Source organism: Giraffa tippelskirchi, chromosome 11 (assembly GCF_054371585.1).
Source record: "Giraffa tippelskirchi isolate mGirTip1 chromosome 11, T2T-mGirTip1v1.2.pri, whole genome shotgun sequence".
Classification (NCBI taxonomy): domain Eukaryota; kingdom Metazoa; phylum Chordata; class Mammalia; order Artiodactyla; family Giraffidae; genus Giraffa; species Giraffa tippelskirchi.
Window position 1 is genome coordinate 136,536,450 of NC_137285.1, and position 27,185 is coordinate 136,563,634.

General features: G+C 45.9%; 1 protein-coding gene and 1 long non-coding RNA gene across 5 annotated transcripts in view; one reads left to right on the plus strand and one right to left on the minus strand.

Moving 5' to 3' along the window:
- PAMR1 (peptidase domain containing associated with muscle regeneration 1) overlaps positions 1 to 27,185 on the minus strand; it is a 181,277-nt gene that overhangs the window by 28,942 nt on the left and 125,150 nt on the right. For 3 of the 4 annotated variants that reach the window (XM_081538104.1, XM_081538103.1, XM_081538101.1), the window contains 4 exons: positions 24,326 to 24,454; positions 10,721 to 10,835; positions 6,722 to 6,939; positions 845 to 952 (listed from right to left, as the gene is read on the minus strand). In XM_081538104.1, the coding sequence (XP_081394230.1) occupies positions 845 to 952; positions 6,722 to 6,939; positions 10,721 to 10,835; positions 24,326 to 24,454 (570 nt within the window). The remainder of the gene's footprint in view (positions 1 to 844; positions 953 to 6,721; positions 6,940 to 10,720; positions 10,836 to 24,325; positions 24,455 to 27,185) is intronic. The other variant, XM_081538105.1, reaches the window with a different exon arrangement.
- LOC145525313 (uncharacterized) lies at positions 1,602 to 23,088 on the plus strand. The gene is made up of 6 exons (XR_014068097.1): positions 1,602 to 5,063; positions 5,930 to 5,970; positions 6,739 to 6,971; positions 8,460 to 8,626; positions 15,323 to 15,504; positions 23,054 to 23,088. It is a non-coding gene; the product is annotated as an uncharacterized LOC145525313 (long non-coding RNA).

Here is a 27,185-nt window from a genome sequence, read left to right on the forward strand (position 1 = left end):
GAATGATATGTGGAATGCCATGGCTGGCGGACTTCTTTCCTCTATGACTCCTCCGGGCTATACCATCCCCACAGCCCCATGGCCTCTCAGACCTGCTCAAGAACTACCAGAGAAGCACAGAGCTGAGCTCACAAGTCGGGATAAGCTCCTTCAGAGAACAGCAAGATATGCTTTCTTCTGCATTCCCATAGACCTCAGTTCATAGCAGTCCCTCAATAAAATGTTGCTTTGTCTGTGACTCATGTGACCTGGTCAGATAGTTGGTGATTGTACTTTGTCATCCACTCAGGACACTCGAGTAGGAAAGAGTATGCTATTAATAACTAGACACAGACAAAACACATAAACTAGGACTGTCCCTGGGAATCTGGGGCTCATAGTTATCCTACATCTTTACCATCCTCAATGTGGGGCTTCAGACTGCACAGAAACACAATGAATGGTGCCCTGGAGCGTGACTCCAAAATTCAGACCATGGGATGGAGAGGGAGTTCAGACTCTGGGCCTCAGTAGGGTGTATGATGGTGGCTTTCTACTGTTGGCCCTTTCTCAGTGTGTTTGAGCTCTGGATACTATTTGAGGCCACTGAAGGCGTATCTTTCTAAGATAAGATCTTTCTAAGAGGTATTTGCAGCAGGTGAGGGCAAACCGGGGTGGTTCCAGACATTCTGACTCAGAGGCAGCCCAGCCCTCTTGAGATCCACTCAATGGGCGAGTCCATGTTACCCGCCATCTTGGACAGACCATGTAGACACCAGGGACCACCACCCCCAGCAAGCTCCCCAGACCCTCCCCACGCCAGCCCCGCGTGACACCTTCACTCCCACTCTCCAGGCAAACTCACGATTTTCACAGTGCTTCCCGGTATAGCCCGCCAGGCAGGCACACTTGTAAGATCCGGTGCTGTCAAGGAGGCAAGTGCCGTCATGGAAACAAGGGGATGAGGAACATGCTGTAAGAGAGAAGGCAATTTCTCTCAGTGCCTCTGTGCAGTGAGTCCCTTTATTCAAGCCTGGAGTCCTGACCACAGCCTCTCACTTGTCTTTTAAAGTCTTCCTGCCATTTGAAACTCCTTTTATTGAAATCATGTTACCACTGTTTCAAGATTGTCTAAAACAGCTACTCACTAATCAAATGTTGCTGATGTTATTTGATGTTTCCCAAGGTCCCGGAAGTCTGCTCCAGACACCTCTGGTCTAGGACAACACACACAAGTGCACCGCATAATTAAAGCAGAAGCAAACTTCACCCCTCCCATAGGGGCCCCTACGGGGCGAGAGCAGCCTTGGGTAATACATCATCTTTTTTTCAAGGAAGATCAGCATCCGGGGTACTGGGGGAAAGAAACCAGAAGACAACTTCCTGACACTGGTGAAAGGTACTCAAGAATTTCCAAACATGCATTCTGTAAACAGTAGTCCCTTGAGAAGGTGAAAGTTAGTGGTCTCAGATACGGTGGGGAAATGCTACTGGTGTTAAATGATAACAGATTTCCCCACTGCAGAACTTCTCAGAACATTCTACGTTCTAATGTGCATTGTGAATTTTTAAGAATGCACATAACATTCTACCTATCACAGGCTTATTTGATCTGAGAGACTGCATTTCACAGAGTGTCCTCGGGACCATTTTTCTATAGAGCACACTTTGGGAAACACTAGTCTGCTTATTACTCACTAACCCCACCTTCATTTACCCTGGTGTAGAAATACATGATCTGAGCCACAGTCAGCTCCTGGACTTGTTTTTGCTGACTATATAGAGCTTCTCCATCTTTGGCTGCAAAGAATATAATCAATCTGATTTCGGTGTTGACCATCTGGTGATGTCCATGTGTAGAGTCTTCTCTTGTGTTGTTGGAAGAGGGTGTTTGCTATGACCAGTGCGTTCTCTTGGCAAACTCTACTAGCCTTTGCCCTGCTTCATTCTGTACTCCAAGGCCAAAGTTGCCTGTTACTCCAGGTGTTTCCTGACTTCCTACTTTTGCATTCCAGTCCCATATAATGAAAAGGACATCTTTTTTGGGTGTTAGTTCTAAAAGGTCTTGTAGGTCTTCATAGAACCGTTCAACTTCAGCTTCTTCAGCATTACCGGTTGGGGCATAGACTTGGATTACCGTGATATTGAATGGTTTGCCATGGAAATGAACAGAGATCATTCTGTTGTTTTTGAGATTGCATCCAAGTACTGCATTTTGGACTCTTTTGTTGACTATGATGGCTACTCCATTTCTTCTAAGGGATTCCTGCCCACAGTAGTAGATATAACAGTCATCTGAGTTAAATTCACCCATTCCAGTCCATCTTAGTTCACTGATTCCTAGAATGTCGACGTTCACTCTTGTCATCTCCTGTTTGACCACTTCCAATTTGCCCTGATTCATGGACCTAACATTCCAGGTTCCTATGCAATATTACTCTTTACAGCATCGAATCTTGCTTCTATCGCTGTCCCATTCACAACTGGGTGTTGTTTTGCTTTGGCTCCATCTCTCATTCTCTCTAGAGTTATTTCTCCACTGATCTCCAGTAGCATATTGGGCACCTACCGACCTGGGGAGTTCTTCTTTCAGTGTCCTATCTTTTTGCCTTTTCATACTGTTCATGGGGTTCTCAAGGCAAAAATACTGAAGTGGTTTGCCATTTCCTTCTCCAGTGGACCACATTCTGTCAGTAGAAGTGAGAAATAGATTTAAGGGACTAGATCTGATAGACAGAGTGCCTGATGAACTATGGATGGAGGTTCATGACATTGTACAGAAGACAGGAATCAAGACCATCCCCAAGAAAAAGAAATGCAAAAAACCAAAATGGCTGTCTGAGGATGGCTTACAAAAGGCTGTGAAAAGAAGGGAAGTGAAAAGCAAAGGAGAAAAGGAAAGATATACCCATTTGAATGCAGAGTTCCAAAGAATAGTAAGGAGAGATAAGAAAGCTTTCCTCAGCGATCAATGCAAAGAAACAGAGGAAAACAATAGAACGGGAAAGACTAGAGATCTCTTCAAGAAAATTGGAGATACCAAGGGAACATTTCATGTAAAGATGGCCTCAATAAAGGACAGAAATGGTATGGACCTAACAGAAGCAGAAGATATTAAGAAGAGGTGGAAACAATACACAGAAGAACTATATAGAAAATATCTTTACAACCCAGATAATCACGATGGTGTGATCACTCACCTAGAGCCAGACATCCTAGAATGTGAAGTCAAGCTGGCCTTAGGAAGCATCACCACGAACAAAGCTAGTGAAGGTGATGGAATTCCAGTTGAGCTATTTCAAATCCTGAAAGATGATGCTGTGAAAGTGCTGCACTCAATACGCCAGCAAATATGGAAAATTCAGCAGTGGCCACAGGACTGGAAAGGGTCAGTTTTCATTCCAATCCCAAAGAAAGGCAATGCCAAAGAATGTTCAAACTACTGCACAATTGCACTCATTTCACATGCTAGTAAAGTAATGCTTAAAATTCTCCAAGCCAGGCTTCAGCAATACATGAACCGTGAACTTCCAGATGTTCAAGCTGGTTTTAGATAAGGCAGAGGAACCAGAGATCAAGTTGCCAACATCCGCTGGATCATTGAAAAAGCAAGAGAGTTCCAGAAAAACATCTACCTCTGCTTTATTGACTATGCCAAAGCCTTTGACTGTGTGGATCACAATAAACTGTGGAAAATTCTGAAAGAGATGGGAATACCAGACCACCTGACCTGTCTCTTGAGAAACCTGTATGCAGGTCAGGAAGCAACAGTTCGAACTGGACATGAAACAACAGACTGGTTCCAAATAGGAAAAGGAGTACGTCAAGGCTGTATATTGTCACCCTGCTTATTTAACTTACATGCAGAGTACATCATGAGAAACGCTGGGCGGGAGGAAGCACAAGCTGGAATCAAGATTGCCGGGAGAAATGTCAATAACCTCAGATATGTAGATGACACCACCCTCATGGCAGAAAGTGAAGAACTAAAGAGCCTCTTGATGAAAGTGAAAGAGGAGAGAGGAAAAGTTGGCTTAAAGCTCAACATTCAGAAAACTAAGATCATGGCATCTGGTCCCATCACTTCATGGCAGATAGATGGGCAAACAGTGGAAACAGTGGCTGACTTTATTTTTCTGGGCTCCAAAATCACTGCTGATGGTGACTGCAGCCATGAAACTAAAAGACGCTTCCTCCTTGGAAGGAAAGTTATGATCAACCGAGACAGCATATTAAAAAGCAGAGACATTACCTAGCCAACAAAGGTCTGTCTAGTCAAGGCTATGGTTTTTCCAGTGGTCATGTATGGATGTGAGAGTTGGACGGTGAAGAAAGCTGAGCACCAAAGAATTGATGCTTTTGAACTGTGGTGTTGGAGAAGACTCTTGAGAGTCCCTTGGACTGCAAGGAGATCCAACCAGTCCATCCTAAAGGAGATCAGTCCTGAGTGTTCATTGGAAGGATTGATGTTGAAGCTGAAACTCCAATACTTTGGCCACCTCATGCGAAGAGTTGACTCATTGGAAAAGACCCTGATGCTAGGAAGAATTGATGCTTTTGAACTGTGGTGTTGGAGAAGACTCTTGAGAGTCCCTTGGACTGCAAGGAGATCCAACCAGTCCATCCTAAAGGAGATCAGTCCTGGGTGTTCATTGGAAGGATTGATGTTGAAGCTGAAACTCCAATACTTTGGCCACCTGATGCAAAGAACTGACTCACTGGAAAAGATCCTGATGCTGGGAAAGATTGAGGGCAGGAGGAGAAGGGGACGACAGAGGACAAGATGGTTGGATGGCATTATCAATTCAATGGACATGGGTTTGGGTGGACTCCGGGCGTTGGTGATGGACAGGGAGGCCTGGCGTGCTGCGGTTCATGGGGTCGCAAAGAGTCGGACACGACTGAGAGACTGAACTGAACTGAACTGAGAAATACATGGCTGGGCCAAGTGCAGCAAGCCTGAATCGAGCGCTTGCTCTGTCGAAGGCGCTGGCGAGATACAGAGACGAACATGAGAGCCTGCTCACCAGGACAAAACTTTGTGAAGAAGAGTCGGCAGTGACTATAACCTGAAGCGTGATTTGGTGAGTGTCAGAAAAGAAAGAAAGTGCTGGAAGACATTCAGAAAAGGGCAAAGTCACAGCCTATTGGAACAAGGGAAAAGGCTTAACAGGGGAGGAGAAATCTGCCAGGGCCTCCGGGGATGGGACATGACCTGCAGGAGTTGGGAGGTGGCTTTAGGCAGGGAATAAAGAGTGCAGGCAGGTCACACCAGGTGCCTGAGGAACAGGAAGAGCTCTGTCTATTTGACCACACAGACCAGAGTTCTCCAGGAGAGAGTGAGGAAGAGACCCTCCTGACCCTCCCCTCAGTCACAGGCTCACAAGCTGGTGAGCCGCCGCTGCCCCCAACTTCTGACTGCCATGAACACCCCCAGACGGATCTCAGCCTCGACTGGCAGGGTGGCACCGAGGGGCAAGGACTGAGCCGCAGGCCAACCACAGCACAGCAGCAGAGCCTCTAGAGCTCCCAGGCCCTGCAAGTCGGTGTAGGAGACACGCGTCCTGGGAGGGAGCCAGCACACAGCTCACAGGAGCAACCGCTGGAGGCTCGGGCAGGAACGTTCTCAAGAGGACGAGGCGGAGAGGGTGGGGTGTCTGCTGGTCTTGTTGAACGGGCGAGGGTAAAGAAAGGCTGATTCCACCTCCGCCCACCTCCGTTCCTGAGACATCCGCATCAGACCTTCCCTAAGGGAGCTTGAATGGTCAAAAGGCCATTGCAATTTCTTAAATTCAGTTATTTATTTCAAAAAATAAATACTTCAAGCTGGAGTTTATTTTGTAAAACCTGATGCAATCTCATCTCCAAGGAGTAAGAAAGATCTGGGGTGATTCCTTAGCACTGAGTCCATTGTTCATTTTGGCCAAATCCTACTTCCTCATATGAACAGGATAGGAGGTGAAGTCAGACGCAGAGCTCCTCATAAAGTGAGTGGTATTTCCCGGGTAGTGTCAGACTTTGAACAGTTATTTGAAAGATGACAAAGGAAGTTCATGGCATGCCTGGGGCAGGGCGGCTACTGAGGGTTTTCTCTGCACCAGACACTGTGCTCAGCTCTTTGTCTTTTCTGTCTCCCAGAGACTCCTTAATGGAGCAGGATCGAGGGTTACGCCCTTATTCACTGATTAGGAAACCCAGGCCCAGAGCAGCAGAAGTTGTCCAAGCCATATGGTTTAATTTGCCAGGGACCAAAGCTAACTCTCTTAACCATGAGAGCCCCTAATAGGAGCTCCAGAGCCACACTGTACAGATTCCTAGTTCCATCTCCAGAGCTGTGCAACCATAGACAAGTGACCTGATCTATCTGTGCCACAGCAGCTTTACAGAAGTAAGAATTCCTAGCTCTGGTTCTGGTGAGCGTTTCTGAAATACCCCTGGCCATCTCTCTCTACCTTCTCAATGTGCAGATTGTTTCTGAGAAGTCAGCAGGTGGGGTTTTAACAAGGCTGGGCAGGAAGGAGAGGGCTACACAGAAAGGAATTTTATCTAGAGCGCAGCCATAAAAAGTGACATTTGGGAACTTCTCTGGAGGTTCAGTGGTTAAGAATCCGTGCTTCCACTGGAGGGGGCATGGATTCAATCCCTGGTCGGGGAACTAAGATCCCACATGCCACGGGGCATGGCCAAAAAATAAACTTTAAAATAAAATAAAATTCGACCTTTTTCTCTCTGGCCTCTTTACCTGTGATCTCCTCAAAGATGGCATGGAAGCCGTCGAAGTTCTTGGAGCCATCTGAGTGGAAGAGGATGTGGAGTGAGGAACCCGTGCTTCGGATGGGAGCTGGCCGCTCGTTGCCACAGAAACGCTTGATGATCTGGCTGTCGCTGCTGTCCCCATCACGGACCTCAACGTAGTCATATTGGCACATGTAATCAAACTCCAGGCTCAACATGACAATCCTGAAGGAGGAGAGGGTGACAGCAGGAAACAGGTGAGGCCCCAAAGAATCCTTCCACCCCCACCCCCAGGCAAGTTCAAGGCCAGATGATAAGCAGGCCGCCGGAAGAGAGGAGCTATTGTCCTGAACTGACAGAACCGTGGTCCTGGAGGGCTTGAGAGCAGGTGCATTTCTTTCCATGTGTGTAGGCAGGTGTACTGTGTGCAGGCGTGTGGATGCACATGCCAGGTGCAGGGGGCATCACAGTTCATTCCGAGAACCTCTGCACACACCGGCTCCTTGTTCAGGGGCACTTCTCCTCCCAGGCTGCACGGCTGGTTCCTTCCTAAATTCAGAGCTCAGCTAAAATATTCTCTCCTTAAAGAGGCTTCCTCGACAACTCTTTCTAAAGGGGAGCCCTTGTTTTCTTCAGAATGTGTATAGACATTTTAATTTCTCATTTTTATCTCCTTGACTTCGTGAGTGTGTGTGTACACACATGCATGCCTATCTGCTCCCCTAGACTGCAAATTCCTTAAGGGCAGGGTGTGGCATCTGTCCTATTCCATCACTGTTTGCTTAGTGACTAATGCAGTGCCTGACATGTAGAGACAATAAACAAATGTTGTTGAGTAGGTGACAGAATGGATACTTCACTTTTACAATTGGAGAGTGATAGAGTATATGTTATCTTAAAGACCAAGTAAAGGAAAAAACTCTCTGCATGCCTACTCTTCTGTCTGTGATGGAAGGATCAGAAGATAATTATCCTCTTGGTAACAATAACTCTTGCCCCAAAGAGTAGAAAAAGTAGCATCATATCAAAATTTCAGAATTGAAAGAGACATATCTTTGATTACCTCAAAGGGATCTTGGGTTTGGAAATATTGGGGTGCAGTGGATCAAAAAAGCAGAAGATAAAACCCTAAGCTCCCATTTCCAAGAGGTAAGAAAAGAGGCACACACACACCAAGGCAAGAGAGGAAAAGATAACTTTTCAGAAGATTCCCAAGGGAATGCCTGAGTATCAAGTTCACAAAATGTACATCTGTATCTTCTTCGTCACTTTCTAGAGAAGTGGGACTAGAGAGAAGAACTCAGAATTACCACCTGAAAAGTTTGGACCAGTGCCACTTCTATCACCTTGGGTAAAAACTTCAAGTGCCAGAATTAGAGAACAATCAGGATATTGTAATGCTCTTAAAGATCTTATTTAAAAAAAAAAAGAAATGATCACTGAGTATGACTAGTGTTTATTTTTCAGAAATTTTTATCACAAAACCTTTTGTAAGGGTGTGTAAGTCCTACTCATCATAATGTGTGCGACATGCTATAGTAGTAAGGATCTGGCCACCACCAACCCACTGCTGGCCTTGAGCAATCACTTGCTTCTCTGGGCTTTGGTATCTTAATCCGAAAAGGGGGAGGGTTGGGGGGGGCAAGTCCACCACCAAACCGAGATCACAGCTTTTTCTGAAACTGAAACACTAGACACTGCAACCTACATTTACATTCATTCATGTGTTCACTCATTCAACGCAGGTCTGCTCTGTGACAGACGCTGTTCCAGGTGCTGAAAGTACAGCAACATCTCTAGTAGACACAGCGCCTGCCCTCATGGATTCTGATTTGAGGGACAGACAATAAGCAAGGAAACCAGAAAATGAGGGAATTCCAGAGAGTGTTCAGTCCTAAGAAAAATAGAGCAGGTAAGAACACTGAGGGTGACTGGGAGGGTAAGCTTTCTACATACATGGTCAAGGACATAACTGGGTAGACACTTAACTGATGAAATGGAGCCAGCCATGTGCAGGCCATGGGGAAGAGGGGTCCAGGCAGGAGAATCTGTAAGTACAAAGGCCCTGAGGTAGTCATGAGCATATCTGAGGAAGTGAAAGGAGGCAGGGATGCTATGTTGCAAGGTGGTGCATACCTGGGAGAATGGTATGAACGAAGGTCAGAGAGGAGAGCAGGAGATATTTTGTATGGTGAGGAGTCTGGATTTTATTCCAAGCCTGGGATAAGCCATTGGAAGGTTTCACCAACAGAATAAAATTTGAGAGAGGATTTTAAAGGATCACTCCAGTCACTCTGAAGAGAGGAGATGGCAGAGCCAGCGAGAGTGGAGGCAGGGAAGCCAGTTAGGCTACAAGAGAATCCAGGTAAGAGACGGTGGCAATTCAAAGTAGAATTTTGGCGGTACAGACAGTGGATAGACTTGAGATTATTTTACAGCTGAGTAAATAGATTCTGTGGTGACGTGGCTGTGGTAGGCAATGGAAAAGGGAACACGAGGGATGACAACCAGCTTTGGGGCTGAACACTAGGTTGCAGAGTATTTCTATCCTTATAATTATCCCTGGCCAGCAGGTTCAGGTTTGCAGGGAAGAAACCTCTATATTCCCATGCCTTCCGAGGACCCTTTCCTGGGCAGGCGATGTGCTTCTCAACCCTTCCAACATTTTGGAGTTTTGGTTGGCGGAGTTGCGGAGGGGGAGCTGATTTCTTTTCATCCTGGGTCTTGAAGAAGCTCTTCAGAGGTCTCTGAGGGGACCATTTGTCCTGGTCCCTGAGTTGCTGAAAAATTAGCCTGTGGCATCTAACACTGTCCTTATCACACTGGAAAATCCAGCCTGGAGCCCATTCAGCAGAATGGGGTAGCCTCTCGCTCCTTGAACTTCCTCAATTCATTTACTGAACCTTAATCTTAACCCCAGGACTTCAGGGAGCAAGACAACCAGCAACTAAAGGGTGGCTTTGATGAGGAGGGCTGGGAAGGGGACCTGAGTTCCGGACCCTCTCAATGTGGGGTACAGTGTTGCCCCTCCTGCACGACAGAGTGTCATCGAGGAGCCAGCTGACATGTGGCGACCTCTGAGTTCATCAATCTGCCCAGAAAACACCTATTGGAAGCCTGTGCTCTAGAAGATTAGAGATTTCTATCACCGCCAACGTCTCCATGAGTTAGAAAAGGGAAGAGCTAGGTGGACAACGTCCCTAAAAGTCCCGGGCTGAGTGGGCCACTCTGCTTTCATGAAAAGAAGAGTAGAGGTATCTGCCAGGAGAGAGGAGAAACACTGGAGGCAGAGAGCAGTTCTTTCAACTTTATTTATGCAGGAAGGGTCTATCGAGCACCTGCAGTGTGTACCAATGTCCTGTTCCAGGTTCCTGGATGCAGCAGTGAACAGTTCTCACAAAATAGGACGCTCTTGTGTTATTTATCTCTAGTTACAATAGAACTGGATTCATGGCATAAGTTAAACATTTGTGTGGACCCCAACGCTCCATAAGATGAACGGCTTATCTTCCACACAAATGAAAGAATCGGTTTCTTGGTTGTGGAGGTGGTGGTTGGTTTCTGAGAGCAGCAAGGAAAGAAGCTGTGACAAGCATAAACCCTGATCTAGAGTACACAGTCCTTGAAGGTTAGACCTGGCCGTATTTCCTCCCCTTCCATAGACTCCAGCCAGCACTACATGAACAGGTGACCTGGTCAAGCTTATGGCTGGGCAGATGGCTCTCACTGCCATGTTCTGTCACATTGGTGTCTTCCTTGGGTTATCGTCACCTGAGCCCCATTATCTTCAGTCAGTGAATGACAAGCATTTAATTGGTGGTAGTCTTACCCAGGCCTTATCACACAAAATCACTAAGAGGTAAACGGAAAGGCTCTAATATACATTTTCTGCTTTCAAGAATAAAATGTAGATGGTTAGCCCTGATTACTAGGATCCAGGACCTTTGGTTTTGTTCCTGCACTTCCTTAAGCCTCAGGTGCCATAATTCTGACCCCAGCCCCTTACCTTAGTTGGATGATAAATCCAGCTTTGGCGTGGATGGTCCATTCACAGTGAGCATTCAGGGGGTAGCTCTCCAACAAAATCTGACCCTTTGGAACACGTAGTACCTGGCCACATCCTGAGAAGAGAAGATTGAGGCATGGAAATTGGAGTCAACAGGAAAGAGATGGTAAAAGGTCTCGAAGCCTCTGATCTCACCCCGTACCCCTGAGAACAGAATGGAGAAGAATATTTCTATTTCTCAAGCCCCTGGCGATATGCTTGGCAACTGACAATGAATTATTAATTCATTTATCCCAACAGCTTGAGAAGGGAAATAGCATCATTCCAGTTTTCCAGATGGAAAAATGGATAACCAGAGATTAAATAATTTGTCCAGCTATTAAGTGACAGAACAGAGATTTTAAACCTAGCTATATCTGAATGTGAAGTTCAAGCCACTCTGATCCCGCCTCTCTGAGACTGCCACACTCCAGCCTGCTGCCGCCACCTTACAAGGCTCAGAAAGTAGGCCCGCCCAGCAGCTCTACCTGGGACACTGTGGCCTTTGTTCAGCATCTAAATTTACGTAAGCCCCTTTGCTCTGCGTTCCCTGCACACCCTCTACTTCACACATTTAATCCCAAAGCAACCCCTTTTTACCTGCCTCCATCCAATTAGGAAATGTATGTGTTAATTTGTTCTATGAGCAATTATGTAATAGCGAAAGCATTAGTCGCTCATTTGTGTTTGACTCTGCGATTCTATAGACTGTAGCCCACCAGGTCTCTGTCCATGGAATTCCCCAGGCCAGAATACTGGAGTGGGTAACCATTCCATTCTCCAGGGGATCTTTTCGACCCAGGGGTGGAACTTGGGTCTTCCGCATTGCAGGGAGATTCTTTATCATCTGAGCCACCTGAGAAGCATCTCTCTGATGCAAATGCCAGAAGTGGGACATGAACTCCGACCAGTCCAACTGGATTAGTGATTTTCAATTTTTTTTCTAGCTCACAAGACCTTATGTTTTCCCCAAACAAACTCTTATGAAGACCACCAATTTAATTTTTAAAAATGAACCCAAGAGGGGGTCCTGGTTGAAGTAGAAGCTGGGATTCCAATCCCTCCATCCTCACTATCACCTTGGTCTCCTGAGTTAGTTCCAAGGAATCCCCAAGATTTGAAAACTACTGAACTGAGTCTTCATTCAATTATGTCACATATTCTAGTGTTAAGATAAGCAGAGGCCTGTACCTTTGTTTTACAAGAGTTTGGGGGAAATGTCTTGAATTCCTGTTGTAAGGAAAAAAATTATCTTGGTCCTGTAAATACACTATATCTTCTTCCAGAGTTGGCAAACTATGATCCATGGGCCAAATCCAGCTCACTGCCTATATTTTAAATGAAGTTTTATCAGAACAGAGCCACATACATTTTTAACGCATTGTTTAAGGTTGGTTTCCAGCCACAATGACAGACTTGAGTAGTTTCAAAACAAGATAATAGAATCCACAAAAATATAACTATTTACTACCTGCCCCTTTATGGGAAAAGTTCATTTATCCCTATTCTACACAGAACCCAGTTTGACATCATTAACTCCAGACCTTCAGTTATCTTTAATAACCTCCCCAAATAAATTCCCATGCTCAAATGAAAAGCATGAACATCAGTGAATGGTGCCTCATAGCAAGATGATGGTGGTAATATTCCTACAGCGTTAGGAATACAGCCCAAACTGTTTTCGACAAGCTGTGAGGTCAGAGGCCTGTGACCTTTGCAAAACTGACTGCTAAGTTGCCCAAGTCATCTCATCATTAGGATGCTTAACGCTACTATTTCAGCATGGGAAGCATCTCTCTCCACTTTCCATGTGAGGCTCTTGATTTGGCCCGGCCTCCATCCTCTCTCTCTGCGATCCCAGTCTCCTTGCAACCATTCTTTTCTCCCAACTTTCCATTCCCCACATAGCTGCCAAAATGAATGAGTTAAATCACATTACTCTCTCGACTCGACCCTCCAAAGACTGTGTCCTGTGCCTCGCCGCCGCCCCCCACAGCATCCACGGCCCTGCCCTCTGTCCAGTCGCCGCCACCACTCACCCAGTCCTCACTCTGAGCCAACCACATGGTCCCCTTCCTGTCCCAACTCCAGGCCTCACACCCGCTGCTCCCTTAATCTAGAAGGTTCATCCTCTTCCACATCTTCTTCTTTTGGGAATTAAGCCCAACTGCTTCTTCTTCAAAGAGGCCTTCCTGGACCACCCAGCTAAAATGGACCTTCATATTTCTACGGTCACTGCCATGACTTGATTTTGTTTTCTTCCTAATGCATATCGCTACTGGAAATTTTCTAACTTATTTGCTTCCTCCCTTTGGTAGAGCTAGCACTCCTCTTGTTTGTACACCTAGAATGGAAAATGGCAGAGAACACGTGCTCAATAGAGTTGTTGAATGAATGAACGATGGCACTGTGACAGGCCAGGGACTGGCTAAAAGGTTTACACACATTCTCTGGTTTAATCCTCACAAGAAAGCTGGGAGATAGCTGAGGTAGGTGGAGAGATTGGTTTAGTTCATCCTTGGGGAGGGGGTGGATAGGAGAGAGAGGAGTGAGGAGAAAAATAGGCCTGGCCCAGGAGGGACAGCCAGGGTCCTGGTAGAGTATTTACTAATCACTCGTGGACAGAGGAGCCTGGCAGGCCATGGTCCATAGCGTCGCAGAGAGTCAGACACGACTGAAGCGACTAAGTATGCAGCACACACGCCTTAATTTTACATTTTGCACATTTATAGATAGTTCCTAAGGGAATATACTACACACTGCTATATTTAAAATGGAAAACAACAAGGTCCTACTGTATACACAGGAAACTCTGCTCAGTGGTACGTGGCAGCCTGGATGGGAGGGGAGTCTGGGGGAGAATGGACACAGGTACACGTATGGCTGAGTTGCTCTGCTATGCACCTGAAACTATCACAACATTGGTAATTGGCTATACTCCAATATAAAATAAAAAGTTAAAAAAAGAAAGCTGGGAGAATGACATTTATCTCCCCATCCCCCAGACGAGGAACCCTAAGGACGGGAGAAGTTAGGTGTCCCCATGGCCAGATAGCCAGGAGGTCGGAAGGTGGCAGATGACTGTTCTAACTGTAGAGTAGTGGTTGCGATGGGACGTCAGGGTCGCCTGTCAGTAGTTTGAGTCTCAACCTTAGAGTCACTGGCTGTGTGGCCTTGGGCGAGATACAGCATCTCTCAGAACCGCACCAGACCTGAGCCAAATGGGAATAAAACTGGCACCCACCCCACTCGTTTTGTGAGACGTGAATCAGATTACGCACACAGAAGGCCCTTAGCAGAAAAACCAGCAAATGCTAGCTGTTGCTAATTGGTGGCAGATCAGGGACTTGAACTTGAATCTGTCTAATGCCAGCACTGGATCTCTGCTACTACATTTAACCTGACTTAGGGTTTCCTGATCCAGCCGTCTCCCACTCCATTTTGAAGCAGCAGGATTTCCCACCCCCATTCCCAAATACACTGAATCTTTGCCCGTCCCCCTCCCCCTCCAACTATTGGAAACGCACGTGCCTTCTTCCTGCACACCTCACACTCCTCATCGCCCCCATCTGCCCGTCTGCTGCCCGGCTACGGAAGTGATACATTGGGTGTGAGAGACAAAAAAAGAAACCTTCCTGCACAGCCTCCGCCCCCCCCTCCCCGGGGACTGGCAGCTCCCGCCGCAAGGTGTTAAGTCCCAGCTCCGCAGCAAACCTCCCGCTGGGACCCCAAGTTAGAACCGGCAGCAGATGCTGCCAGCCAGCTTCTGGTTTCCTCCCTGGAATCAGACAGCAGTGTCACCCTCAGATCATCTCTCCCCCTCTCAGATCCGGGGGAGCCGGCAGGCTTTGGCCAGCCCCAGGGTCTCAGGCTGCCTGGGGAGTACTCGGAGACCCACCCCCACCGGGGTGCAGGCCCCTGGCCACGTGAGATGCGAGACCACTGGTTCCTGGAGACCAGGGGGCTGTCCTTCAGAAATAGCCAGGATTCCCGACCACACGCGACAGCCGTGTCCTTCATGATGCTTTCCTTCTCACTCTGGAGGGGAGGGCAGAGTCGGCCTCAAGAGGCGGCACAAGTTCCAAGCAGCCAGAGACACAGAGGCCACTTCTCATGCTTGGGTGGGGGGGGCGCAGTTAGTGGGCACCGGGAAAAGGAGAAGGCACCCCATGCCCTCCCCACACCAAGGGGCTCCTTCAGCCGCCGTCTCACTCCCACCCCCATGGGGAGCCCGAGGAGCCGGGTGCAGGGCAGACTCACTGCACCCTCTGTCTAGGGCAGAACACTGAACACTGCCAAGTGTCCCCGCCAAGGAAGTGCGGCTGGCCAACCAAGCAGGTGGTCCTGGGTCTGAAAGATGGGAGTGGCAAGGGCCCGGACGACGTGCTCGGATTCCCTGACCACGTCTGGCTGCAGGGCAAGAGGTGTGTGTGTGTGTGCATGCGTGCGTGTGTGCGTGTGTGTAGGGAATTTTGCCAGCCACCCCAGACTGGCCCTTGGGATCTCAAATCCTGGACTCATCTCCAACTCTGCGCCCTCCCCTATCCTTCCCCCTTGCTACAGACCCAAACAGGAGGGAGCTGGATAGGCTCTGCTTCGACAGAGCTGAAAGGAGATCTTCATGAATTTCCAAACTAGAACGAGAGCTGGAAGCTTCCCAATAGCAGTGAACACCCCCAGCATTCTGACAAGTGTCCTTATCTCCAGCTGGGGGAGAAAGGAGGCAGAGGCGCTTCTGAGAAGCAGTGAGTCTTTTTTTTTTTAATCTTTCCTCTTGGCTGGGGGCAGGGAGGACTAAAGAAAGAATTCTGATAGCTTCTTTTTTTTTTGGCCATGCTCCACGACTTGCAGGATCTTAGCTGCCTGACCAGGGACTGACCCACACTCTCAGCAGTGAAAGCTTGGAGTCCTAACCACTGATGCATGCGTGCATGGGCATGCTAAGTCACTTCAGCCACGTCTGACTCTGCATGACCTTGTGGACTGTATCCCCCCAGGCTCCTCTGTCCAGGGGATTCTCCAGGCAAGAATACTGGAGTGGGTTGCCATACTCTCCTCCAGGAGATCATCCCAAACCCAGGGATTGAACCCAGGTCTCTTAATGTCTCCTGCATTGGCAAGCGGGCTCTTTAACCATGAGTGCCACCTGGGAAGCCCCTGGAAGCCAGACCAGGTCCTAATCTCAGTTCAGACTCTTCCTAGCTGTGTGACCCCAGACAAGTTCTTCTGATTTTCCAAGCTGAGCATTTCCCTCATTAGGAAATAACAGGAGTACCTACAACCATGTTGTTGTTGCTGATTTATTATTTAAGGATTAAATGAGATAGTTACTGTATGTGAAGCATTTAGCAAAGTGCCTGGCACACATAAACAATAAATGGCAACTAACACTGTCATTTCTCAAGTCTTGTCTGAATCTGAGACACAAATTGGGCAAAAGAAGCACAGGTGACCGCCCAGGTTCTGATCCACTGCTCCAGGTCTCCTAAGAGGCTCTTTACATCACTGGCTAAAGCTCTAAAGCCTTTAGGCCCAGGAGCCTAGACAAGGATGGCAGAACAAAAGCCTGGATGATGACATGGGAATGACCCACGCACCAGACCGGGAGCAAGAAGGAAGCTGATACCTTCCATGTGATTTGGTTCATCCTACCCTGACCTGCTCAGCCCTCAGACAGGCACTTGGAGTGAGGACCTCAAGGGCCTCTCACTTCAAGAAGTGGCTTAGTACAGAGGAAGAGGGACTGGACTCTGGGGCCCAGCTTCTGAATTGGCATCTTGGCTCTGCCACTTAACAGCTGCAGGACAGCAAGCAGTAAAGTGACTCAACCTCTCTGTGCCTCGATGCCCTCACCTGTAAAAGGCTGTGATGAGGATGAATGGTTTGCACATGAAGGTACTCAGAGCATTGTCTGGTTCATAATAAGTGCTAAGTGATAGCTTTTACCAGGGGGTCGCGTCTTCAGTAGGTCTCTAGAAATGACTTCACGGCTTGCCCTGTGATCTGGCCTATAATTCCAATCAATCTAATAATTTACAATGGTTGCTTAAATGTGTGTCTCCTCTGTGACGCAGTTTTGTGAAAGCAGGGACCTTTGTCTGTCTTGCTTACACCTTTATACGCATGAAATAGGTGCTTAATAATTATTAACTGAATGAATGACTCTACCAAGTTAAATCAAGCCTCTTCCTGTCCAATCAAACCATTTTTGAAGCCTCGTCCCAATCCTGTACCAAATGGTCTATCCGTTCAGTTGAGACAGTTGTCCAGCAATTGTTGCAAAAAGGTTTTCTCCTCCAGATTCATCACAGTTTTCACAAAAAAAGCATACACTGAGAAAACCCTGACGATCCAGTTCAAAAGTCAAAGACTGGGCTAGAGCAGCATAAAATATTAGACATCTAAATATTTTCTTTTTTCTCTGTGCTTCAGTTTGGTTGATTTCTACCAACCTGTATTTAAATTCCCTGATCTTGTCTTCCATTGTGATCAATCAGCTGTTAATCCTCTCTGACGATATTTTAATTTTAAATATTATAATGTGTTCAGTTCTGGGATTTCCTTTTGGTTCTTATCAATGCTTTCTAAATCTATTCTCAATTTTCTCCTCTCTTCATCCATTACAATTACATTTTCCTGTAGATCCTTTAATATATTCATTTCAAAATTATCTAAAACTCCTTGTCTGAAAATTCTAATATTTGATCCTATGTGGTTTGTCTCTCTTGACTGATCTTTCTCTTGACTATTGGTCCTATTCTCTTCTTGCTTATTCATAACAGAAAAGATATATTTTCTTTTGTTTGGTAATATGTTTTCCTCTATTAGGCAGGTAGAATGAAGTACTGATCAATGGATCAAGTCAGGAAGCAAGATGGTTTGGGGCAGGACTGAGGCCATAATCCCTCTAGAAGCATCTAGAAAGTCAAGCAGTGGGAACCTTAGAAAACTTATTTTTGATTTTCAACACTCCCCATGCCCAACTTCCTGCACTTCCATGACTGTAAGACCAGGAATCTTTGAGCCTGTGAGACCATGAGACCCTGAGAAGACAAATTTTTGAAGGTGGAAAATGACAACATTCTAAGATCTTCTGCTTTCCAGCATCACCCCCAGCCTCTGCTTGCTCAGCAAAATTTCACTAATGAGAATTCTCAGTGGATAGGGTAATCTTTGTTTGGGGGTCTTTTTTAGATACAAGTTCAATAGGGCAGCCCACAGGTTCATCACAATCTGGCTGGCTCCTCCTCCTTCTCAGGCAGGCCTTCACCTGCCCTGCCCTGACCTCAGTAGCTGGCCTCAGGTAAGATGCATCCTGTATCACTTGCTCTCCTAGGAAGAGCTCTTTCCTATGGAGTTTAGATTCTTTTAGATTCTGTGTTCATAGATACGTGATGGCTTTAAAGTAAATTTTGAATTTTCTTTGATTTACAGAGTGCTTTCTTGCTGTTTGAACTGGAAGGAAGGCCTTTTTCATGTCCCTCTCCACCTATGCCAGAAGTTGAGCAATAATCAATGAGTTCCTTAATAACATAAAACCTTCTGCAAAAGCTCAAACATTAATTCTCTAGAATCAAGAACTTCAGCACATAAAGTATAAAAGCTGTTCACCACACATACAACACTTGTCCTGGAGAGTAGCCTCCTCACGTGCTGTGCTCAGTCGTGTCCGACTCTTTGCGACCCCATGGACTGTAGCCCGCCAGGCTCCCCTGTCCATGGAATCCTCTGGGCAAGAATACTGGAGTGGGTTGCCATTTCCTGCTCCAGGGGATCTTCCTGACCCAGGGATCGAACCCACGTGTCTTGCAACTTCTGCACTGGCAGATGGATTCTTTATCACAGGGGCTACCTGGGAAGCCCTAATCTCCTCATGGCCAGCGTATATCCTCTTGTTTCTTAGGGAGTTCGGTTTTGTTATTTTTCCTCTGTGGCCTCACATTGATTTCCTTCCCAACAAAGAAAAGAGAAAGAGCTCCCTTCGAGGCTCTGATTTAGTAATAATACGAATAGCAGCAGCTATCATTTATCAAGCACTTACTATGTACCAGACTCCCTATTAAAGAATCTCATAGATAGCACTTCATTTAACCCTCACATTAATCCTTCATTAAATCCTCTGATGGGGCACTGTTACTCCCCCCATTTTGTAAATGAGGAAGCTGAGATTTACAAAGATTGGGTAACATTGCCAAAGTCACAGAAGGAGTCATGAAACAGATTAAAATCCAGGTCCTACAGATTAAAAGCCTGGTTTCAAGCCCAGCTATTAACCACCACATAATACCATCCTTGATTTGTACCCAGTTAAGCACTGCTCCTTTCCTGGAGGTGTCAGGACACAAAAGCCCAGACTTCCGTGAGCCAGTTTTCAGTAACTCTACCAAGGAACTCCATTCTTCCCCAGCAGTACAGCTCCAGAGATTAGTAAATCAGTGACACACAGCTTTGTGGGCCTTCCCCCCCGCCCACCTCTTCCCTCCTCCCTTCTTTCTCTTTCTCTCCCTCTTTTCCTCCCTCCTTCTCTCTCCTTCTCTTCCTGTCTCCCTCTCTCTCCTCTCTCTCCTTCTCATTTACTCTCAACCATTCCTGGTTGTGGCTCAAGGACCAGCCAGCACAAATCATGCTCCTCTCTGATATTCCAACCCCACATTTTTGGTCACCACTGATGGCCCGTTCCTCTGCTCCGCTGTGTCCATCTACAATATGACTAAGGAAATAAAAAGTATTAAACTCTCCCCATAAACCCTCTCTCATCTAGGGTGCTCTCCTAACCTTCCTACCTCCCCGAGACCTTTCGGGGCCTGAAGTGTTGGCATCACTTCAGTGCTACCTAGAAGTGTGACATCCGGTGGCTCTCGGGCCTTCTCATTCTCATCTCATTTAGTGCCTTAGGAACTTGGTCTGAAGGCCAAGTTAAATAAACTTCACTCTGGAAGTCTGCACAGTGGTTCCACTTAAGAACTCAACTTTCCAGTTTAAGAAGCTTTGAAAGGACGCCTTGATTTTAACTTTAGAGATCAGTGCCTCTCATCGCCAGCGCCAGATCACAGTTCCTAAATATCATTCCCCACAAAAGGAACCAGGATTGGAGAAATGGCTGGTTCCAGGGCTTGTACCTAAACAATTAAGGTAAACCTGAAACACTGAGGGGGTGGGGGTGGTGCCAAGAAGCAAGGAAGTACTCACAGAATGATGCAGCGAACTCATCTTAAAGGGACTTTGGTGGCCAATTCTGGGACAATTTAAGCATCAAAAAAAAGGATGATAGTATTAAGGGAAAAAAAATGAAAATTTATGAGTTCACAGTAGAGAAGAGAAGACAAATGTGGGAAAATTATAATAACGGGTGAATCTAGGTAAAGAATGAATGTAGTATAGTTTCAACTCTGTGTACTTAAAACTTACCAAAATAAAAAGTTGAAGAAAGAAGAAAGAAGGAATCACTCCTCTGAATATTCTGCAATTACTAAACCAATCTTTCCTGCCCAGGAAAATGTGAAGAAAGTTTTCCCCTGGGCTCAGTGGCCTCCAGCCCTTCTCCAGTTCTCTTGCTTAATGTAACTTGTCAATGATTATGAATGAATCGATCACATAATGGATGTTAAGACCGTAAAGAGTTGGGTTAAAACCATCTGTGACGAGCATTGTCAAGGACAGTGAGTAAACAAAGGTGCTACCACGTCTGCTCAGTACTGAAAGGTCTATAATTAAAATATAAACAAGTGTGATCCTTTCCAGCATTTGGCTGGCACTCAGCCTCCTTTCTTCTGAGGTTCTATATGGCACTCAGGAAAAAGTGCCGGGGCTCTACGATGGAGTTCAACAAGAAGCCCTCCTTCTCCAGAATTAAACGATCTGAGAGGATCACTTGGGCGCCATCTACTGGGCAAATGCTTGCACTGCCACATGGCTTCGGCACTGACTCGGCCATGCACAGACCACCCAAGTGTTCAGCTGCCCCTTAACAGAGGCAGGCAGCATCCTGCCCAGCACTGGGCAGACATTCAACAAATACTGAAATGAATTACTTCTGCCTGTGAATTCCCCTTTAATTTATTTAGTGCCAGTATGACCTGTGGTGATGAGAACCTAATAACATCATATTGATGTCTTCTTATGGTCAAGTCCTGTTTCCACCAATGTATTGTAAACTCACAGAGTTCCTTGTTTACCCTGGTGACCTGCCTAGTGATCCATAAGAAATGCTCCCTTTGCGTATGTGGCTGTGATCAGGTAAACATACACTGTATGGAATGAGGCCCCACTCCAGTACTCTTGCCTGGAGAATCCCACGGACAGAGTAGCCTGATGGAGTCGCAAGAGTCAGACACAACTGAGCGACTACATTTTCACTTTTCACTTTCATGCATTGCAGAAGGAAATGGCAACCCACTCCAGTATTCTTGCCTGGAGAATCCCAGGGATGGAAGAGCCTGGTGGGCTGCCGTCTATGGGGTTGCACAGAGTTGGACACGACTGACGCACCTTAGCAGCAGCAGCAGCAGCATGGAATAAGGCTTTCACGATGGAATTGAACAAGCATAACTGAGAGTCCCTTGGACTGCAAGGAGATCAAACAGGTCAATCCTAAAGGAAATCAGTCCTGAATATTCATTGGAAGGACTGATGCTGAAGCTGAAACTCCAGTACTTTGGCCACCTGATGGGAAGAATTGACTCATTAGAAAAGACCTTGATGTTGGGAAAGATTAAAGGCAGGAGAAGGGTATGACAGAGGATGAGATGGTTGGATGGCATCACCAACTCGATGGATGTGAGTTTGAGCAAGCTCCAGGAGTTGGTGATGGACAGGGAGGTCTGGTGTGCTGCAGTCAATGGGGTCACAAAGAGTCAGACACGACTGAGCGACTAATCTGAACTGAACTGAACCAACACAGAATGGAATAGGAGTATGATCATTGCTTTGTTTATTTCATAACATTGACCATATTCTTTTTGTCTCTCTTCTCTAAATTTCACGTTCTAAAATGGCAGTGACTACATCTGTCTTGCTCATCATTGCACATAGAAGCATTCTTTCAAGAAACATTTTTTGAATGGATTGTTTGTTGTTCAGTTGCTGAGTTGTGTCCAACTCTTAGTAGCCCCGTGAGCTGTAGCACGCCAGGCTTCTCTGTCCTTCACTGTTTTTGAATGGATGGGTAGATTTATTCATTACTTCTTTTTAATGAATGGGGGCATGCATGCTCCACTTTGCCACCTAGTGGTGATGACCCATTGCCCTAAGCCAATTCTGCTATCCTTGAGAAAGTTTGATCCTACACATGGAAAGCATCACCAATCCAGACCAATCAGACCTACACAGTCAGCTGTTATACCGAGGCTAAACGCAAGACTCAATCAACAGGTACTATTTGGAAAGATACACCTACAGGATTTCTTTGGGAAAATGCAGTCCTGTGTCTTTGACTTCCTGCATGCAAATATTCTTCCCTTTCTCTGCCCTGTCCTCTAAACAAACTCACTCACTGTGTTTAGAGTATTGTTTAGGCAGTATTTGTATCCTTTCCTTTGAAATGGAATATACTCTTATACTTGACTGATTTGTGGCTCAGCCACGTGACTTCCTTAGAACATGAGTGAATGTGATGAGAGCTGCTGCTGCTGCTGCTGCTGCTGCTAAGTCGCTTCAGTCATGTCTGACTCTGTGCGACCCCACAGACGGCAGCCCACCAGGCTCCCCTATCCCTGGGATTCTCCAGGGAAGAATACTGGAGTGGGTGTCCATTTCCTTCTCCAATGCATGAAAGTGAAAAGCGAAAGTGAAGTCGCTCAGTCGTGTCCGACTCCTAGTGACCCCATGGACTGCAGCCTACCAGGCTCCTCCGTCCATGGGATTTTCCAGGCAAGAGTACTGGAGTGGGTTGCCAGAGCAGAGGCCGTGAATGTGGTCGTGTGTTTGGCTTGACTGCTTGTGCTTCTGTGACACACTCGAAGCAGATCACACCCCAAACTGCCGCTGTGGTCTGAGCTCCGAACTCTAGAGTTCAATCCAGGCCAACCCAGCTGACAGCAGTTAAACCCCAGCCAACTCACAGACCCATGATAGAGAAAAATACACATCTGTCCTTTTGAGGTTGACTCTTATGCAGCCAAAACTGACTAATACATATGAACACACTATCGCCACCACCCGTGAAAGTTTCAACTTAGAAATTCTACTCTCTTACTACAATACCTCTTTCATCTACATGTTCTGTGGCTTTATTACCACTAAGCCTGCTTTTCCATCTCATCGATCGACACCTCTAGTCTCTATTTTCTTTACCAGGTTCATTTTGGTTTTATGTCCTGCCCACCCTGGACCCCTGGACAGTCATGTCTCTGCCAACTCTTAGATCAACCATATGACTGCTTTTATTCACCTCTGCTACCATGCTGCTGGTGAGCATCACCCACCTGTCCAGGCTGCATCACCTACATATTAGTTCCAGCTTCCACTGGGTCCTCGGCCATGCTTGGGCATGCTTTAACTTTTTGGTAACTGGCACATTTCCTCATTCATCAGGTGGCTCTCCCAAAATTTTGGTACTCTCAAGCCTCAGCTTCCCTTCTACTCTGCTATCATTCGAGACTTCATATGCTGCTTTGCAGAGAAGACAGAGCTACAGGAAGAGCTCACCAGTAGGAGGTAGGTGAGAACAAGGGGTCTGAAATCATACAGACCCATAAATCACACAGACTTAGGTGTCTTAGGTATTTTCCTTACCCTTTGCCCCAGACTCTAGCGTTTTTGCTACATGTTTGATCAGGCAAGAAATACCAGTAACACTCCATCCTCTATTTCTGTGGACTGGAAATATCGTTCGTAAGAATAAAATTGATGAGACTCTAAAACCATCCTGAATGCTTCTAATTTAAATGGGGAACATGTAAAATAGGCTTAACAAAATAATAACAGTTTATACATTGCTCCAGATCCTTCTCAGAGTGATATTCACCACTGGGTTGCTGCACCGGGGAATCTTAAACTGAGACAGAGTTTTGATTTCCACTCCATTTTCAAAGGATTATTGACACAGAGGGGAGCACTAACAAAGATTAAGCAATTCTTGGAGATCAAGCAGAATCCAGAAAGAATCCCTTTCCTGGGACAAGTGGCATGCTGACAATTTGATGTGGGTCCCAAGAATTGAACTCAGGATACAGGAAGTTTTCCAATAGGAATTTATATTTAAAATGCACTACAGACTTAGCATTTTTGAAGCCTTATTCACTGCCTGCTGACCAATGACAGCACGCAGTTGCTTCTGGAATGGACACGAGGCATGCTTGTGTGCAGAATGCCTTGGCTTCATTCAGGAGAGAGGGGAAGATTTAAGAGGAGACAGAAACCTCCCATGGCCAATTCCAAACAGATGTCCACAATCCACACCCAGCAGAAGGAAACACATCTTTGTTTCTTATAGTCTTACCTAGAAAGCCTTCTGGCCACAAGATTTCCAGAACTCAAAGAGTCCAACAAGATAAACCTTAGTCCACGGCAAGGTGAGACTTTAAAGGAGCCTGCACTAGAGATGGAGCTAGGTCAGGGACTACTCACGCATGCAGTCTCCTCCATACCAGCCCGCGCGGCACTCGGCACAGTAGATGCCCTTCACATAGAAGTCGTCCAGGGTACCCCCCCAGGAGCCATTTCGGCACGTCTTGCAGTTTTCAAAGATGGTGCAACCTGAAACATTTCCAAGCAGAAGGGTGTTCGATTAAGCACATGCAGGTTCTGATGGGCTGCACGAGAAACTGTGGACTTTGCCAGGATCTTGTCTCACCTAAGAGCATCTGGACTCAGAAAGGTGCCCTTAGGAAAAAATGCTCATCCCTAGGAAGATGCTAGAGTCATCAGCAATCAGACTGAGGAGTTTAGGGGATGGTCTGAACCATCTTCCAGGTTAGTGGCTGATGGCTTGTTTTAAAAAAATTTTGCTTCTGGTCATAATTATGAACTTCAATTTTCAATAAAATACAATGTTATTTAAACTTACTTTTAATCATTATGTTTTACAAAGCAAATAATATTGATGAAAATACCTCCAAATCTAAGACTGACAGCAAATGCTGATTATTACATTAAAACCAAATCTAAATTACATTGCTGTCTGTGCTGAAGGAGAAACCTCTTGCTGATTGTAAATTTTTCACATTTTTTACCAGGATGCCCTATCTTATGTATTATCAGTAACCTGAAAAGTATTATGAGATATTGAAAATATTTAGTAATAACCTTCCAGATTGATTTCACATTTTGGTTCTAATTCATAATTTTTTAAAAAGTCAACATTGAGATAATTCAGATGCCATAAAATTTACTCTTTTAAAGTGTACAATTCAGTGGGTTTTAGTATATTCACAGAGTTGGGTAACCATCACCACTATCTAAATTTAGGATATTTCATCACCTCCCCCACAAAGGACCCCATACTTATTAGCAGTCACTCCCTCACCCTGTCCCTGATCCCTGGCAACCAGTAATCTACCAGTCATTTCACATAAATGGAAACATGCAACACAGGGCCTTTCTTGTCTGGCTTTTGTTCATTTGTGGCTGATGCTTTAATGCAAAATGAAACAACCTGTAGTCAAAGGCAGAATACATCAATATAGGGTATTTTTTCTATATATAAAAGTATTACATATTGATTATAGAATATTAAGAAGATTCAAACAAGCAAAAAGAATTCAACTGAAAACACCTAAAATTCCATCATCCAGAGAAAATTATCTGTAATACTCTCCCTCTGGATATATACAAACATTTTTTAAAAACTAGGCTTATCTTATACATTGCACATTCTGTTTTACTTTTTGATTTAATAAAAATAGTAAACATTTTCCCATTCCATTAAATATCCTTCTATGTCATATACTCCTATAGCCAGAGTGTGCTGTTGGAAGCAACCTTAGTGCCTGCTAATGAGCTCACCTTGGAAGGTGTCAGGCTCCCCCCCCATCGGGAGACCACACCGGAGTAGACTGAGCAGACCTCAGTCAAGGGTTATTTTTAAAACACGGCCTCCTGAGAGTGGGGGGATATTGAGGAAAGGTAGGGATAATCCAACCCCGCTTATTAAAACAGAGCGCTAAGGTCTGGCTCCCCGATTCATTGTCCAGTTATGTGTCCTGGAGCAAACTGCTTAAGTTCTCTGTGCCTCAGGGTTCTCCTCTGTAAACCTGGGGTTAAGAAATGTACTTACCTCATAAAGTTGATTTAAAAATTAATCTCACACCCATAGAGGGCCTGGCACATAGCAAGTACCCCCCAAATATGAACTACTATTATTATTCTGCATTCCCATACTTCCATTTACTTGGCTTATCCCCACCATAGCATTTGGCATGCTCAGGTTTAACTGCCCTATTATCTGTTTTCCTATATAGACTGAAGTCAGGGACTGCATCTTATTCAACATCATATCCCCCCACACTTAATATAGTATCTGGCATGTAGTAAGTGTTCCAGAAATATTATATGAGATTTGAGTGAATGAATAAATGGATAGGTGGACAGCTGGAGAGATGAATGAACTGCTAATCCAGGCTTCTGAACTGTTTGAGATAACCAGCATTTCCTTGAGCTGATAGCATACTTTTCTCTTTGGCTAAAGTTAGGTTTTCATTGGCCCACAGTGCATATATGCCGTGTTTACCCATGTGACGTCTGTAAGAGAGAGACTCGTAGCTCTCTCTGCATACCATTCTGACTTTGCTCACTTCTTCCAGGGCTTGCTTCTTCCAACCAGAAAAGAATTGTTAATATGACTAATCAGAGCTCATATGGCCCATAACTGGGTCCCAGGGGGACCACTGTGTCTTTTAAAGGCCATCTTCTCCCATGTGTCACATTCCCATCTGATTCTCTCCCCACTGTGCCACCGAGGAGGTCAACGGACTCCATCTGCCTTCGATGACCCTGTCAGCTCTCTCTCTCTCCAGGCCATTAGGGGCAAGCCACAAAAACCAGTTCGGTGATTAAGATTAACAAGGTTATGTTAAAAAGACACTAAGCAGCTCACAGAATTGCCTGAATGGTAAGAGAACCAAGGTCAGAGCTAAGAGCCTAGAAATGCACTAAAAGACACAGCCAACTTGCTCCAGTGAGGGCCCCGGTGCTGCTGGATGTCAGGACTACCATCCCCACCACCGGGCCTCCCAGGTGGCACAGTGGTAAAGAATCTACCTGCCAATGCAGGAGATACCAGAGACGCGGGTTCGATCCCTGGGTCAGGAAGATCCCTTGGAAAAGGGAATAGCAACCCACTCCAGTATCCTTCCCTGGAAAATCCCCATGGACAGAGGAACGTGCGTCCATGGGGTCACAAAAAGTTGGACATGACTGAGCACACACACCCAACACCACCACCAGGCCCCTGGACATTGATCCTCGTGCAATTACTGCCATCATAGGA